The 14998-nt window shown below is 38.3% G+C and overlaps 1 protein-coding gene across 1 annotated transcript in view; it reads left to right on the top strand.

Annotated features, from left to right (window-relative positions):
- Arhgap6 (Rho GTPase activating protein 6) overlaps window positions 1-14998 on the top strand; it is a 257159-nt gene that overhangs the window by 231249 nt on the left and 10912 nt on the right. The window contains exon 10 of the mRNA XM_026784884.1: window positions 5793-5890. Coding sequence (XP_026640685.1) covers window positions 5793-5890 — 98 coding nt within the window. The remainder of the gene's footprint in view (window positions 1-5792; window positions 5891-14998) is intronic.

Raw genomic sequence — 14998 nt, 5'->3', positions numbered from 1 at the left:
GCATGCACCTTTTCATATAAATATTTAGCTTATTTCTTGTATTTCTTTTTTTTTAAAGATTTTTTTTATTGAGAGAAAAAAAATTTCCGCCTCCTCCCAGCCTCCCACTCCTCCCACCCTCCCCCCACTCCTCTCCCCCTCCCTCTCGAGTCTGAAGAGCAGTCAGGGTTCCCTGCCCTGTGGAAAGTCCAAAGTCCTCCCCCCTCCATCCTGGTCTAGGAAGGTGAACATCCAAACTGGCTAGGCCCCCACAAAACCAGAACAAGAAGTAGGATCAAAACCCAGTGCCATTGTCCTTGGCTTCTCAGCAACCCTCATTGTCCACCATATTCAGAGAGTCCGGGTTTATCCCCTGCTTTTCCAGTCACAATCCAGCTGGCCTTGGTGAGCTCCCAATAGATCAGTCCCACTGTCTCCATGGGTGGGTGCACCCCTCTTGGTCCTGATTTCCTTGCACTACTAGCCCTCCAGTCAATGAATATAGTGTTTTCAGATGTGTTAGCCTTGGTGATGACTTGTTCCTAAAGGAAAACAGGATTAGTATGGTGAGCATGCCAGAGCTGCAGATGCAAGCACGGGATTCTAAGGAAGGCAGTTGACATGTCCCAGTTTGCCTTAATTATAAGCAACACAGCCAGAACCAGACCTCAGTGAATATGGAGTCAGATACTTCTTAGACAGCAACTCCACCTCCGTGCAAGTGGGTAAAAGTGACTAGCTTGAACGAATGTTTGTTTGCTATTAATTTAGGGACTTAATAGATAAACAAAAGTCCAGTAAATAAACTGATAGGAAATGGCACTGCCTTGTGTGTTCCTTTCCAAGAGTAGAGAGGCTAGGTATAACACTGTTCTTTTAAGTGAATGTTGCCTGTTAGTGTATTTACTGGGCTTTTGATTCTCTATTACATCCTTAAATTAATAGCAAAGTAATGTTTATCCAATTGAATTGAGCCTGTAGCTTAAATGTTTTTATTAAATAATAGCCATTGAATGGTACAAATATAGAAAATGAGGAGTCACCGGAAAGAATGCTAGCTGCAGCTTGTAATGTGAGCATTTGAAAATCAGTTCAAGACATCACTTCTACCTTCTTACCTCTTTTCCCCACTAGATCCATTTTTTCCTGAGAAAATAAAATGTGGTATTATCATATGAATTCTGGAAGGTTCTTTAAATCACTCTGAAACAAAATTGGGATTTAAAGGAAATAATGCAGTTAATAAATTCTATGCACACAAGTTAGTTTTGCAGATTACATAGGAGAATTTTGTCAGAATACGTAAGAGAATATTCCTTTAAGTCATGGATCCACATTCTTAACTATATTATTGTATGTATATGTAAATCATTTCTCCAAGCCAAAATGCTATCCTGGGACTTCCACAAAGAAGTTATATATAGATTTATAGCCCTGGCCCATTTTATGTGCATTTGTTACCAAGTAAAAGGCACGTATACCACATAAAATAACCCTCAACAATTATAATTTCTTGGCAGTTGAGCCTAGTTGAATAAGTAAAAACTTAAAAATGCAAGATAGTTGAACCAAATGTATGGCAACTTATCTTTTAAACACTAACACTTTCTGTAACCTATTGTAATAATGCAAGTTATTCTGATTCTCCACATTGATAATTTATCATTAGATAAACCATAGAGTGTCAGGAAATTAGGACTGAAGTACTTTTTATCACTCCAAAGGACATGCACTCATGTTTATTTTTCGATGGGAACAGATTGCTGCTTGGAGCAAAACTTGTATTACATATCAAAGCATAACAAATTTTAAAATTGAATTAACTGTATGAATATGCAAGCATTCTCCTAATTTGCCCCTCGATGTTTCTTATTTTAAAAGTTCAAGACATACGTTTTTGGCTTATATTAATTTTGCTCTGCTCAACTGTTTTTTCAGCGCTGGGAATCAAACTCAGGGTCTTACCCTTGCAAAGCCAGCACTCTTCCACTGAGCTTTCCCACTCCTTGCTTCTTTGATGAAGGGTCTATGCAGGCCACATTCGGCGTCACACTTATGCCTTCTGCCTCAGCCTGCCAAGTACTAGGATTACAGATACCTGCCGTAATGCCAAGTTGCTATTCATTTTATTTATACATACATTTGTGTGTATGCATATTCTCTCTTAGGACTAACAGGACAGCTCAGTGGGTAAAGGTGCAGATCTCAGGAGCCATGTAGTGAACTGAGACAGCTCCCACAACTTGGCTTCTGACCTCTACATGTATGCCCACACACATTAAATAACTGAACATATAAAAATGGAATAAATAAAACCATTTTTCATTTTACCACTTATGTATTGCTTTAAAAATAGATGTAATGTATGACTACTTGACTATGGTAATTGAAACATGTAGTTAAGATAAGTTAATTTTTAATTGCTTAATTATCTATTATAGTAAGAAAATGCAATCTATCATTCTTCTAAAGTCCCCACCCTTTTTTCTTCTCTCTCCCTTTTAATTCCTAGCTCATTCTTTTTCTCATAGAGCTTTAACTGCTATGTATATGTGTCTTCCACATTTCTATGCCGAGCCAGAATCTATAAACTGAATTCCAAGTTTTCCTTTCTGGCTGCACAGTACACACGTGCATTTGGATGTCTCACAGACCTGCCATCATTATTATATCAAAGCCAAACTCTTGAACTTCCCCCAGCCTTCTCTTCCGTTAGCATCTCAATCAATAGCTTCTCCATCCTCATTTTCCAAGTCACAAACGCTGAAACCATCTTTTCTCTTTCTGCCTCTCATACTCTTCCTCTCCTTGCAGTAAATTAACTTGCATTGCCACCTGAGTCTTCACTGTGTTCAAGACCTGAATATTTGTCAGCATCTTGCTGTCCTGGTTCAGCACCACAGTTACTGGTTGGAATGCATCAGTTGCCCCATTAGTGTTCCTTGATTCAGCCCTCGCTTTCCTTCTGATACACTCTTCACTGACAAGTCGAAGTGATAACAGTTGTGTTAGTCATCAGCTCAAGGTCTCTAATGGCTCCCCACTCACTTTGAACAAGTGCAGACGTCTGAGTCATGATTCACAGGATGCGACAACATCTGGCCCGGCTACCTGCTTCCCTCTTACCACCCACTTCTTCCTCATTCTTGCAGTCTTGCTAGACTCCCACTGTTCCAGACTCAAGAATTTTAACATTTTTTTCTTCTGCCTTGTGTGATCTTCTCCAACTTCGTTTTTTTTTTTAAGATTTCATTTTCTCATGACATGATCATCCCATTTAATATTGCACCTCTTTCACCATTACTTGTGACTGTGTTTGCTGTTCTCTATAGGCCTCATGTTATGCTTTCCTTGTGTAGTTTTTAAATGTCCATCTTCCTTTGTTTGTTACCAGATCCACAAATACAAGGATTTTCATCTGTTTGGTTTGTAGCTGAATTCCTAAATTCCTGGTATTCTGTAAGAACTGAACAAATACCAATGCAATAAATGAAAAGAATGGTCCTGTGAGAATGCCAGAGACAGAAACAGTGGTAAAGAAATAAAGCATATCTAAACCACTTCTGGAGGGAACTATTTATTAAGGAAAGCAAGATGTGGCTTCAGCTGGGGGTGGCATATAATGAATTTTGAGTGAATATCTTCCAACCATGGTGAGAATTTGAATGTACATTTTAAGGAAATAGGTTTCAAGTTATTGAGCTACCACATGAAAGGCCCATCAAGTGTATATATGCCTTTTGCTCTAGCAACCCAAATAAGTTTAAGGAATTTGAGGGTTCAGATGACTGAATAGATGCAAGTTGAGTGTGACTTTGGGTATAGCTTAATCCAGAACTCAAATGCTATCAAGATCTACCTATTGCCCCTGCCATTATTTGTTCGAGTAGCAGCACAATGCTCAGGCTAAATGTCGTTGTGGGAGCTGTCTCTGGTCTCTCTCGGAAGCCTTTCAGAGAGTACCATGGCTTTGTGTCAACTCTTGTAGAGCCACTTGCCTATTTCTCAGGCAGATGTGCTGCTCAGGAAATAGAATGATTGGTCAACTTAAATTAAGATACATTTCACCCTTGAGCCAAGGTTTAGAGAGTAGCTGGTTCTCCAGAGAGGAGTTAGGACAGAACTTTTCTAAGAAGAGGGGAATGGAGGGTGCTAATGGCTAACAGCTGAGCACTACAAAGGGGTAATGAAGGTTTGAACTTCAGACCCTGCAGTTGGAATGGAATAGAAGGGAAGAAGTAGCAAACAGAGGAAGTCAAGCTGACCTCCTGCCGAGGACTGGGAGTGGACAGGACATGGGCTTGCTTTTACCTTAGAGATTTTGAGCTATGTGGCTAGAATTTGGCAATGTCATTCATGAAGATTTGGGATGAAATAGGAGAAACAGATTTACAAGAGAAGGAAGGCGTTCTCTTGCTTTCTCATCACCAGTTTTGTTAATAAGATTGTTTCCAGCTTCTCAAACTCAAGAACAATTGAATACTGCAAGAGGCAGAAGGCAAATTCTTCTACCAACCACTTATTCTCAGAAGATTTGTCTCTGTGGTTTTGAAAACTCTTCTCTTGGAACTCACGTGTGAGAAAATTTATTTTCTCCCAGTAGTCTGCATTGCTTTTGCTTGAGCTAGCAGGGTCTATGGAATAGAAAACTGTCCGTTAGAGCTGGGTTCAATCTTCTCCCAGAGAACATTTCTGCATGACTGACTTAAGCTCTCTTTGAATGCATTATGGATTAGACTGGGAGAAGTGTAGTACTCATGTGTAATGTGCCCTTGTTATTGTTCATGGAATTGTGAAACAAGAAAAATTTAATAGGTCTTGGACATAAGAAATGAAGGACAGACATTGAATCATCATAGCCTGTGCAGAAAAGTATAAGCATTGTTTTGGTTTTTTGTTTGTTTGTTTTGGTTTTGCTTTTGCTTTTTTTGGAGTGTTTATCATTGACCAGGTACTGTTACAAATTCTGAACACAAAATGAGTCATTTAAGCTGGACGGTGGTGGCACATGCATTTAATCGCAGCACTCGGTAGGCAGAGGGAGGTGGATCTCTTTCAGTTGAGAGAGCAGCCTGGTCTACAAAGAAAGCTTCAGGACAGCCAGGGCTGTTACAGAGAGAAAACTTGTAAAGAAAGAAAGGAAGGAAGGAAGGAAGGAAGGAAGGAAGGAAGGAAGGAAGGAAGGAAGGAAGGAAGGAAAAAAGAAAACAGAAACAGAAAAATGAGTCATTTATACTGTTATTTCAATGTACAGATGGGGAAACTGAGACCAACACATCCTTGTTAATATATCATGTTTAAAGTCCCAAAACTAAAATGGTGGAGCTATGATTTAAGAAGTATGGCTCAAGGACATAAGCACTTAAATCAGTTTATTGTATGCCCAGAACATCTTCAAAACATCATAATTAATGCCCATTCTCTCAGCATAGTTCAAATATAGTCTCTAGAAAGTATCCTCATTTGGATATAAATTTTGAACATTATTCCTCTTACCCATGATTGTTTGCTTACTCAAAACCAGGAAAAAAAATCTAGTCTGTGCAACAGAGGCATCCAAATTACTAGGCAGGATTTTCAGACATATGACAAATTGAATTGAATGTGATTCTCTGATAATCTTCTAGTTTATCCTGAGAATTAAACATGCTACATGTGTTGGTATAGGTTTGGTTTGAACTAATAGGTTAGTTTGCTTTCTTAAGGATCCAAAGGCTTGGTATATGCTGACATAAAGTGGCTGAGGTCATGTTTTGCATCTTTGATGGGGCGGGAGAAGGTTTTGCTTAGGTCTCAACCACTGGCTTTTGCAGGTTTCCCCGGATCTCCAGAACGAAGTGCTGATCAGCCTTCTGGAGACAGATCCAGATGTCGTGGACTACCTGCTCAGAAGAAAGGCTTCCCAATCCTCGTGAGTATGCCCATTTTTCAGCTCCTAGAGTCACACTGGTTATTAATTTTTCTCTTTAGCTTCATTTCTAAAGAATTTGTGTGGTGATTATAGTTGCATACATATTTGACACATGTGGGATTTTGACAACTTTTTTTGTAATCCTGATCAATCCACCCAAGTAGAAATTATTTTCGTTTTACTGACTTCCCAAAATCCAAGCCATTTTTTCCAGACTTTTCTTGTTTGTTTTCAACTTTCTCTAGAACCTTCAGGAAGTTCTGACTCTGTTCACAGGGAAAAAGTGCTTAAGTACTGGCAAGAAGCTCAGAGGAGTAAAATGTGGATAAGTGAGTCTAGGCATGTTAACCTGTAGACCATAGGCCACATGTACCTCACAATATCTAAGAATTCAGCCCAACAAAAAAATCACAAACTTCATAAAGATGTTATAAAAATTTTTCTTTATAACTCAATTGTACAGTTCTTGATCACATCCTTGACAATATTGTGTCACAATGTTAAAAGTCTAAGCATGTCTGTTAAGAGTCATGGTAAACACTTAATGCCCTGGAGGCTGCACTGGGGTGAGGGCAAGGAGAGCATCTTCCTTGTGCAAATTTGCAGGAGGGAGCAATCCATCTCTAAACCACAAGAGCAACCTTTGCTGAGACCTAAGTGCCCATTTGCAATGAGAAGTGTGTACTTTGCCAGCTCTGTCATTACATACATCTTGTATTGTCTCGAAGAAAATGCATACTAGCCAAGTTTGCAGTGAGGCACATGCAAGGCATGCTTTCAGTTATGACTTGCCACCACTTTGCCCTAAAAGGAGCGCAGAATAGTTCGTTGTTCAGATTTTATGTTTAGTCCCAGCAGCTGCTACAGAGGCAGAGTGCCTGATGGTGCTATAACATTTGGAAAAGCCAGGTAAAGGAATGACATTGCACATTGCCACATTAGCCAGGAGCACATGGCCACACAAACACCCAACCTTAAATTTAGGACGGGAATAGTTTATGCTGTTCTCTCTCAAGAATATCATTGTGCTATGCTTTCAAGACTTAAGTCTAGGATGCATTCGTCCATGTTCTAATGACCTCAAAAGTGAGATTAATCCTATAACCAATGACGTGCCTAAGCTTAATTCATAGCACTTTTTTCTTTTTCAGCCATAGATTTTTTTAAAAAACAGGGCTTATTTGGATGTAACTTAGAAACAAGACATGTTCAGTTATTTCCATAGACTAGTAACAAATGTGGTTGCTTTTCATTTTAAATTATTTCAAGTGATTTTAAAAGTATACTATTTAGGGAAATTTAATGAAAAGGAATTCCACATTGTTTAATGCCCTTCTTTCCAGGCCAATACATTAAGACCCTTACAGAATTCAGTTTCCTTCCCATTCCAGTAGTCCAGGGAAGGTCTTATAATCAGATCACCCTTTCAATGCACTTTAAGAAAAGGCTATTTGTGTGCCAATCAATATCAAGGCAATTTCTGGTTCAAGTAAGATGCTTTGCTTGGATTCAGTTTCAAGAAACATAAGTAAATGCAAATACATAAAAAATACAAATGGACCTGCATTTCATGGTCTTGCTTTTATATCAGGGAATTGGAACTGCACTTATTTTTTCCCTAGCTTTCTAACTCTCATCAAGGTATAAATTCGCATTTTCCCCAAAAGTCATATGCTATGAGAATTCGTATAATTGTACTTGTGTCTCTCCTGTGGGCAAGAAACACAGTGATGTTTCTATTTGTAAATTCCTCCTTACTCTTTGTGTATAACATTTTGTTGCTGTATGGTAGGAAATATAGAAAACATATACCCCCCAAAAAAAACTATGAAATTTTGACTGTCCAAATGTCTTATTTTGTGTGGCATTATTTAGATTGGTACATTTTATTCTTGAAAGAATCATTAGCAGGAATGCAATGCCATTTACAAGCATGCTTCTGGTTTATAAATGCCAAGGTAAGAACAGAACCTTGCTTTCTCTCCTCCTAGGAAGGACAAAACGCAAGTATCAAGCCCACGCCTAGCTGTGCAATTGTTCTAGCCTCTTTTGTTCCCTATCCTTGTATGAATGACTCTTTAGGGAAGTGAATAGAAGGAAGATTAGTTTTGTTTTTCTTTTTGTTTCTTTTCTGCTAGGTACAGGCAAAGAACAGTCCAAAAGGTCGCTAGTAATTCCATGAAGTAAACTATAGATATTTATGAAAAAAATGTTTTTTTTTTAAAAGTCGCCTTCTGGGGCTTGATCTGTAGGCAGTCACTTTGGGCCATAAACATATGTTTTCCTGAACTCCTGAAGTATATGGAGCTCTTCAAATCTTAGGAAGGTGCTTCTTTTGAGTCAGCTGGATTGGGAGATGGGCTGAGATTTCTATTTCTGACAAGCTCCCTGTAGTATTGTTGCTACTGGTCCATGATCCACATTTGGAGTAAGAAAGCTTAAAAAAAAAACCAAAACATTTTCTTAACTTTATGTGCATTCGGACCTGATGGCAGAGGTGTGTTACTCAGTGTACAGCAGAATGCAAAATGGCAGGTAGTAGACATGGTCTCAGACTCACCTGCCCAATACAAATCCCTGGGGATTGTAAAGGAGAGCCATGAGTCTCCCCATCACCGTGGTGCCTATTCATTTATTCTGGCCTGCAGTCCAGACATCGGGATTTGCAAAGCTCTCCACATGATTCTAATAAGCAACCCAAACTCCAAAGGATTGACTCAAATCTACCACTTGGATTCTCTATATTTAAAATCCCATGGGGACTTGGGTGGGGTGAGTTGTGACCTTTTACATGTGTCCTTGTGTTGATAAAGGAGCAGAACAAATGACTTATAAGTCCATGGAGTCTGTAGAAAGGAGGGAGGTGTCATTTTCAGTCTCATAATGGCTTCTGGGGGGAAGGAAGACTTGCAGTGCACTTGAAAGCTGAGTACAGATGTAGCTGAATCTGGGTGGTTCAGATAGCTAGTCCTGGATGTGGTCAATACAGCAAAGTTACCATCTCTTTGGGGACAGGATAATGAAGTTAGGTAGATGTCCTAAAATAGCAGGGTGGAGTAAGGTGAGGTGACATTTAAATCAGAAAGTAGTGATAAAGGAATACAGGGACAAAATAACCCTGTAATTATAGATTATAGAGATTGTAAATTACAGTACCCCAAAGTGACAGATGGTGCCGGCTACAGTGGCACCCATATCAATTAACCACCAATCAGTTGTGTCTGTTTAATTTATGACACCGCTTTCTAGCTTCAAGTTGAGATCAAGATCTCCTATGTCCAAATTCACCCCTATTGCTATTTTTTTATGCCATGGAGTATGCTCATCGATGACTCTCTGACTCGGTTTCCTCATATGTTAACTGGAGATTTAGCAGTTGCTATTGTGTTCCTGTGAAGTTCACCAAATGCCTCATTTACAACTACTTACCTGAGACTTGTTGTATATGAGGCATTGTGACTGTGTCTCTTGACATCTATGAGACAGTAGATGGCCACAAAATATAGCCCATAAGAACGAGCTATCATCGGGTCTAAAAGCAGTGCCCCTTAACCACTGGAGATTTTCTTTTGATTTTGATTTGATTTTCTTTCCCCTGAAACCTCCATTCTCCAGTTCACATACCTAAGTAAAGCTTTAGATTCCTGTGAGGCCAAGTAGAAATGCCACAAGATTTAATTTGGAAGGGAAACGAAATAAATTTTCTAAAGAGTGTAAAACCCAGAATGAGAAAATATGTATTATTATTTCTGTTTTGAAAGAGCAAACATTTCATGATACTTGGGAACTTGGTGTTTGTTTTGATTTGTGTTTTTCCCTTCTGTGTGCAACATCAGAGTTGGGTGAATGCAGAGAGAATTCATTATCTTTTCATGTGCTTGTCCACTTTAGGGTTTAGCCTTCACCAAAGGAGCATGCCAAAGGGGGATTAGAAGAGATTTTCAGTACCAAAGTTGCCAGGCTTCCCAGTTTTGAACAGCATGTCTTGCTAGAATTATGTGCTCTTTTCTTCAGAAGTCCTTAAAGGAGACCAGCCTCTCTGATTCAGGAATGTGACAATATAGGGGAAGATGGCAGAAAGCTGATCTAAAAGGACAATGTAGGTTGAATAAGGACCTCTACAAAATAAAGGTGTCATAGCAGGGTCAGGGCTAGTGTGAGGTAAAGGAGATACCTAGGCACAAAATTTAAGGAAATAAGAACTCAGTAGTGAATACTATATTGTAATGTAATAGTTTACAAAATCACATTTGATTCCCTGCCTCCCCCAGAAAATGAGAAGGCAAAAAACAAATATTTTCTAAAGATGAGTTGTCATACTTAGCCACTGAAGATGCCAAGTTGATAGCAAAATGTGTGGGCCTGGCCTAAATAGACGCAGCCCATCAATCATGTTTCACAACCTCCCCTGTTCTTGTCTCTTTTTAATTTACTATTACTAAGTGTGACAGTTGACAAAGTGACAATCTGAAATTATTTTTAGTTAAATTAACATGAAACTAGATAATGATAACATTGTTTGGTATAAATGACACATTTAATCTTAATCCAGTGTTAAGGGTTCCGATACACCTATTTTTCATATTTTTAGTAGTATCTTTACTTCTCTAACATTCTAAGGGGAGAAATTAACCTTACATAAAATTATTTAAATCAAAGTGCACAGTTTTCTTTTTCACAAAGGTACTTCAGACCCCTGACTCTGCGTAAGGAATGCTTGGTAGAACTGAGCATAAATCAGTGTGAACACGATCTGTAAATCAACATACAGTTCAGGAGAGAGAGCCCAGTAGAGCTCAGAATTATCTGTGACATGGAAATTAATTCTTGTAATAGTTCTTGTCATCTTCAAATGCAGCCTTCAGAAAACCTAAGGAGCCAGATATGTAGTCTCAGCACTCATGAGGATCAGGAACATCAAGGCCACTCCTGCCTTGATAGTAAGTTCGAGGCCACCAAAAATTACATGGGACCTTGTCTCAAAGTAATAAGCAAACAAAAAAGCATAGTAAAGACATTTTTCTTTTCATCTACCTATCCTTATAGGTGTCCTAGAAATATAATAGTAATTAAACCAAACTAGACAGAGCATTCATTTCTACCCACAAGAGGAAAGCAAGCCAAATTTAACTGTAATTTGGGAGAAAGTAGACACAAATGAACCAAGCCCATATGTATCTATCTTTAAATTTCAATGTGATTAATTTTATTAGTGTCTTTCACAAAGCTGTAATTGAAATTAAAAAAATAGTGACAAGTACATCAAGACTATGGATGAAGACCTCTATTTATTCTAAAAGAAAATAGTCACATACTTTGCTCTTCATAGATGGAAGTTAGCCCCAATCATAAATCCACTTTCTGCAGTATGAAAGAATATTGGGGAGCCAGTTACCTTCGCAGGAGCAGGTCCAAGCCAGCGACCTCCATGGAACCAGGCCCAGGCAAGCAACCTCGGTGGAAGCAGGCCCTAGCCAGAGACCTTCGCCAGAGCAGGCCCAAGCCAGCGACCTGAATCAGTGCAGGCCCGAGCCACAGGCCTCCTCTGGAGCAGGCCCTATCCAGTGATCTCCACAAGAGCAGGCCCGAGCCAACCGCCTCCATAGGACCAGGTCTGACATAGCAACCTCCACAGAAGCAGGTCTAAGTGAGCCACCTTAATGGGAACAGGCCCAAGCAAGTGACCTCCATGGGAGCAGGCCCAAAATACCTCTAGGAATGTTCAGTGACCTTCAGGAATGCAGAGTGACCTCCTGGGGTGACTGGAACCCTTGCCCTGAATCCACCTTGAGGAGCAACCATCTGAGCCTTAGATCCACTGGCATCTGGAAATTTGATCACCAGAGACATGGACCCAACTACACAAATCAGAGGAAAAAATGGGTATACAAGGTAAAAACATACTCAACACCACAAAGAGCAACACGACACCAACAAAAGTTTAGTGGCACTACAACAACAAGACTGGAACACCCCAGTACAGATGACCCAAAAAAATGACCTAAAAAATAACTTCAGGGGAATGTTTGAGGTCCTTAAAGAAAAAATGAAAAATTCTCTCAAAGAAATGGAGGAAAAGGAAACAAAATATTAGAAAAAATCAACAAATACCTTAAAGAAAACCAAGAAAAAGCAATCAAACAGGTGAAAGAAACAATTCAAGACTTGTAACTGAAATAGAGAAAATAAAACAAAAACTGAGGGAATTCTGGAAAAAGAAAATATGGAAAACCACAAATGCAAGCATAAAGAGCAGAATGCAGAGATGGAAGAGAGAATCTCAAGCATTGAAGATATGACAGAGAAAATAGGGTCACCAGTCAAAGAAAACATTAAATCTAACAAAAGCTCAACACAAAATATCCAGGAAATATGGAACACTAAGAAAAGACTAAACCTATGAATAACAGGGATAGAAAAAGAAGAAGTCCAACTCAAAAGCACAGAAAATATATGCAACAAAGTCATAGAAGAAAACTTTCCTAACCTAAAGAAAGATATGCATATAAAGATACAAGAAGCTTACAGACCACCAAATACACTAGACCAAAAAAAAGTCCCCTTGCCACATAATAATCCCATAATAAACACTAAACATACAAAATTAAAAAAGAATATTAAGAGCTGCAAAGAAAAAAGTCCAAGTAACATATAAGGGCAGATCTATCAGAATTACACCTGTCTTCTCAATGGAAACAGTGAAAGCCAGAAGGTCCTGGTCAAGTATTATGCAGACATTAAGAGACCAGGAATGCCAGCCCAGACTACTATACCCAGCAAAACTTTTGATCACCTAGACAGACAAAACAGATATTCCACGAAAGAACCAGATTTAACGAATACATAGCCACAAACCCAGCTGTACACAAAGTACTAGAAGGAAAACTCCAACCCAAGGAAATTAGCTATATCCACAGTAACACAGACAATAGATGATCTCACAACAGCAAATCCTAAAGAAAGCAAAAACACACATAATATTATCACCAACAATGAAAACTAAAATAACAGGAACTAGCAATCACTTGTCATTAATATCCCTTAATATAAACGGACTAAACTCACTTATATAAAGACACAGGCTAACAGACTGAATACAAAAACAAAACCCACCCTTCTGTTACATACAAGAAACACACTTCAAAGGGAAATTTTTTTTTCAATCAAATGGACCTAAGAAATAAGTGGGTGTAGCTATCCTAATATCTAACAAAATAGACTTCAAACTAAAATCACAGGAAAAATCCATCAACAAGAAATTTAAATACTGAACATCTATGCCCCAAATACAAGGGAACCCTCATATGTAAAAGAAAAACTTTTAAAGCTTAAATAACACATTAAACTCCACACACAAATAGTGGGAGACTTCAACACCCTACTCTCACCACTGGACAGGTCTGTCAAAGAGAAAATTAACAGAGAAATAAGGGAACTAACATGCTATGACTCAAATGTACTTAACAGATATCTATAGAACATTCCATCCAAACAGAAAAGAATATACCTTCTTCTCAGCACCTCATGGTACCGTCTTAAAAATTGACCACATACTGGGTAACAAAGCAAATCTCAACAGGTACAAAAATTGGAATAACCCCATGTATCTTATCAGATCATCATGGCTTAAAATTAGAATTCAACAGCAACACTAATTCCAGAAAGCCCAGAAAAACATGGAAATTAAACAATGCTTACCTAAATTATCAATGGGTCAAGGAAGAAATAAAGGAAGAAATTAAAGACTTCCTAAAATTCAATGAAAATGACCACACAACATACCCAAATTTATGGAACACAATGAAAGCAGTGTTAAGAGGAAAATTCATAGAACTAAATGCCTACATAAAGAAGCTGGAAATTTTTCACACTAGTGAGTTAACAGAACACCTGAAAACTCTAGAACAAAAAGAAGCAAACTCACCCAGGAGGACTAGATAGCAGGAAATAATCAAATTGTGAGCTGAAATCAACAAAATAGAAACAAAGAAAACAATACAATCAATGAAACAAAAGAGTTGGTTCTTCAAGAAAAGCAACAAAATAAACAAACTTTTACCAAAGAAAACAAAAAGCAGAGAAAGAATACTCAAATTAACAAAATAAGGAAAAAGGGGGGGGGGAACATAACAACACACACTGAGGAAATCTAGAAAATCATCAGGGCATACTTCAAAAACCTGTACTCCACAAAATTTGAAAACTTAAAGGAAATGAACAATTTTCTGGATATCACTTACCAAAATTAAATCAAAACAAGATAAGCAAAGTAAATAGATCTATAACCATTAAGGAAATCAAAAGTTATCAAAAATCTTCCAACCAAAAAAAGCCCAGGACCAGATGGTTTCAGCTGAAAATTATACCAAAAATTTTAATGAAGAACTAATACCAATACTCCTCAAATTGTTCCACATAGTAGAAACAGAGATAACATTGCCAAACTCTTTTTATGAGGCTACAGTTGCCCTAATACCCAAACCACACAAAGGCACTACTAAGAAAGAAAATTACAGACCAATCTCACTCATGAACATTGACGCAAAATTACTCAACGACACACTGGCAAACCGAATCCAAGAACACCTCAGAAATATCATCCACCATGACCAAGGAGGCTTCATTCCAGAGATGCAGGGATGGTTCAATATACGAAAATCTGTCAAGGTAATCCACCATATAAACAAATTGAAAAAACCCACATGATCATCTCAATAGATGCTGAAAAAGCCTTTGATAAAATACACACCTCTTCATGATAAAGGTCTTAGAGCAAGAATACAAGAAACATACCTAAACATAATAAAGGCAATATACACCAAGCCAACAGCCAACATCAAACTAAATGGACAGAAACTGACAATGATCCCACTGAAATCAGAAACAAAATAAGGTTGTCCACTCTCTCCATATCTATTCATTATAGTTCTTGAGGTCCTAGCTAGAGCAATAAGACATCAAAAGGAGATCAAGGAGATACAAATCAGAACAGAAGTCAAACTCTCACTATTTGCTGATGATATGATAGTTTACATAAATGACCCCAAAAATTCAACCAAGGAACTCCTACAATTCAAAAACACCTTCAGTAATGTAGCAGGATACAAG

This window comes from Microtus ochrogaster, chromosome X (genome assembly GCF_000317375.1).
Source record: "Microtus ochrogaster isolate Prairie Vole_2 chromosome X, MicOch1.0, whole genome shotgun sequence".
In the NCBI taxonomy this organism is placed as follows: Eukaryota; Metazoa; Chordata; class Mammalia; order Rodentia; family Cricetidae; genus Microtus; species Microtus ochrogaster.
The sequence above is the reverse complement of the archived record's forward strand: the minus strand, read 5'-3'. Positions and strand labels throughout refer to the sequence as shown.